A 2,008-nucleotide genomic window follows, 5' to 3' on the forward strand; every position below is an offset into this window, starting at 1 on the left:
AGGTCACAGGGGGGTCACGCAGGTACTTTCGGTACCGACTCGGCCCCGCTGTGGAGCCGTAACCCTGTCCCGGCCCAAGACATTCTGTAAGATGGTCTGGGTGGCCGGGTCCTGGAGTGGAAAGTGGTTCAGACCCAGATCCAGGGGCAGCTTGTTCATCCCCAACCCTGACTTTAACCGGGGGGGTGTGGGCGGGGCTGGGGGGGGCTTCATGGAGTCAAAAACCGCCAGACGGATGTCAGGTCAGTGACGGGCCGGCGCGCTCCTCCTCCTGGCTGCTGGGTCCGCTGGGGCCGGTCTCTGAGTAGGGCGGGGGCAGCTCGGCGCTGAAGCTGTCATCGGGGGTCTCAGAGCTGTCCCGGGTGTAGAGGGGCGGGGCCAGGGTTATCCGGGGGTCCTCCTCGTTGACCACCACCACCGCAGGAGGGGCGTGGCTCAGCTGGGATTCCTCATACGAGGGGGGGTAACAGCTCGGCCTGGCGGGGGGGGGGGGGCAACGTTATTGAGGGGAAATGTGACCCACCATGCCTGTTAGTCCTGTCCTGTTATCACCAGAGCCTATCATCCATCCATTCATTCGTTCATTCATTCATATCATAAGAGCGTATCATTCATTCATATCATAAGAGCGTATCATTCATTCATGTCATAAGAGCGTATCATTCATTCATGTCATAAGAGCGTATCATTCATTCATGCCATAAGAGTGTATCATTCATTCATATCATAAGAGCGTATCATTCATTCATATCATAAGAGCGTATCATTCATTCATATCATTCCGAGTTGAATGTGCATTTTCCTTCGTTAGATCTAATAGCATCCCAGGCCTAGTGTGTTGTCTATTGTGAGAGGGTATATTGTCATTATCATCCAAATCGGAATCCCTCTCCAGTACACAGATTTGTCCCCCCTACTTGAAGGTTTGGTAAGTGTGCTATCTACTGTATCTAGTGTGCTATCTGTCTAGTGTGCTATCTCTAGTGTGCTATCTGTCTAGTGTGCTATTTCTCTAGTGTGCTATCTCTCTAGTGTACTATCTATCTAGTGTGCTATCTCTCTAGTGTGCTATCTCTAGTGTGCTATCTATCTAGTGTGCTATCTGTCTAGTGTGCTACAGTATCTCTCTAGTGTGTGCTGTGGAACAGGCTGGCTCCTCACCTGTCCACCGTGAAGATGTGGGCGTCGGGGTGCCTCCTCCCTCCGCGCTGGAACATCTTGCTCCTCATGCCGTGGCAGACGGACCAGAAGACCCCGGTGAGGAGCGCCAGGAAGCCGCAGGTGATGAGGATGTAGGCCAGCAGCACCCGCAGGGCGTAGTGGTAGCCCTGGTGCAGGGACACCAGGTAGGCCCCCAGGCAGATGAGGCCGAAGCCCAGGCCGGGCAGCGCCATGCGGGCCAGGGAACACAGCTGCTTCCTGGGCTCCATCCTCCGGAGGTCGCACCAGCGTCCGCAAGTCTGACGTCTCACGCTGGAAGGTCGTCCGGCGGTCTTCTTAGATGCTCTCTCTCTCTGTCTGTCTCTCTCTCTCTGCTGAGGTAGTGTCTTACTGCAAACGTGCTCCAGGTGGCGGAGAGAGACTAGCTGTTGATCTGCAGGCCGGCAGGTGTTTGGGCAGTAAAGAGTAAACAGTGACGAGCCCAATCTCTAGCAGCCCTCGGGTGTCACACGCCCACTATAGCCAGGCTGAGCTGTTCCTGGACAAACGCTGTGACTGTGATGGTGATGCAGCTCAACTGAATGATCAGCTCCCTTCCTCATCTCTTTATGCCCTTTGACAGTCAGGGGGAGTGTTTGGAGGCTGGAGGTGTGTGCATCTGTGTGTTTGTGTGTGTGTGTGTGAGCCTGTCTGCCTGCTGTGTTGGACTGTATATTGTGTGTTGTATAATTGTAGGGGTCAGTAGTGTCAGAGATAGTGGACTGTCAGTGAGCAAACAGCAGCCATGGCGGAGAGGCGTGTCTGTCTGCTGGGGGGAGGAGGAGGATGTGGGTGTGTGACCACAGGA

General features: G+C 54.7%; 1 protein-coding gene across 1 annotated transcript; it reads right to left on the reverse strand.

The window, feature by feature from the left end:
* Window positions 1–238: 238 nt before the first annotated feature.
* On the reverse strand, window positions 239–1,430 carry LOC311324394 (transmembrane protein 252-like; the record flags this gene model as incomplete). Its single annotated transcript, XM_084456855.1, has 2 exons — window positions 239–476; window positions 1,162–1,430. 2 exons carry the CDS (start codon window positions 1,428–1,430, stop codon window positions 239–241), a joined length of 507 nt encoding a protein of 168 aa, XP_084312981.1.
* Window positions 1,431–2,008: the final 578 nt, after the last annotated feature.

Source organism: Borostomias antarcticus (assembly GCF_949987555.1).
Source record: "Borostomias antarcticus genome assembly, chromosome: 23".
NCBI classification, from domain to species: domain Eukaryota; kingdom Metazoa; phylum Chordata; class Actinopteri; order Stomiiformes; family Stomiidae; genus Borostomias; species Borostomias antarcticus.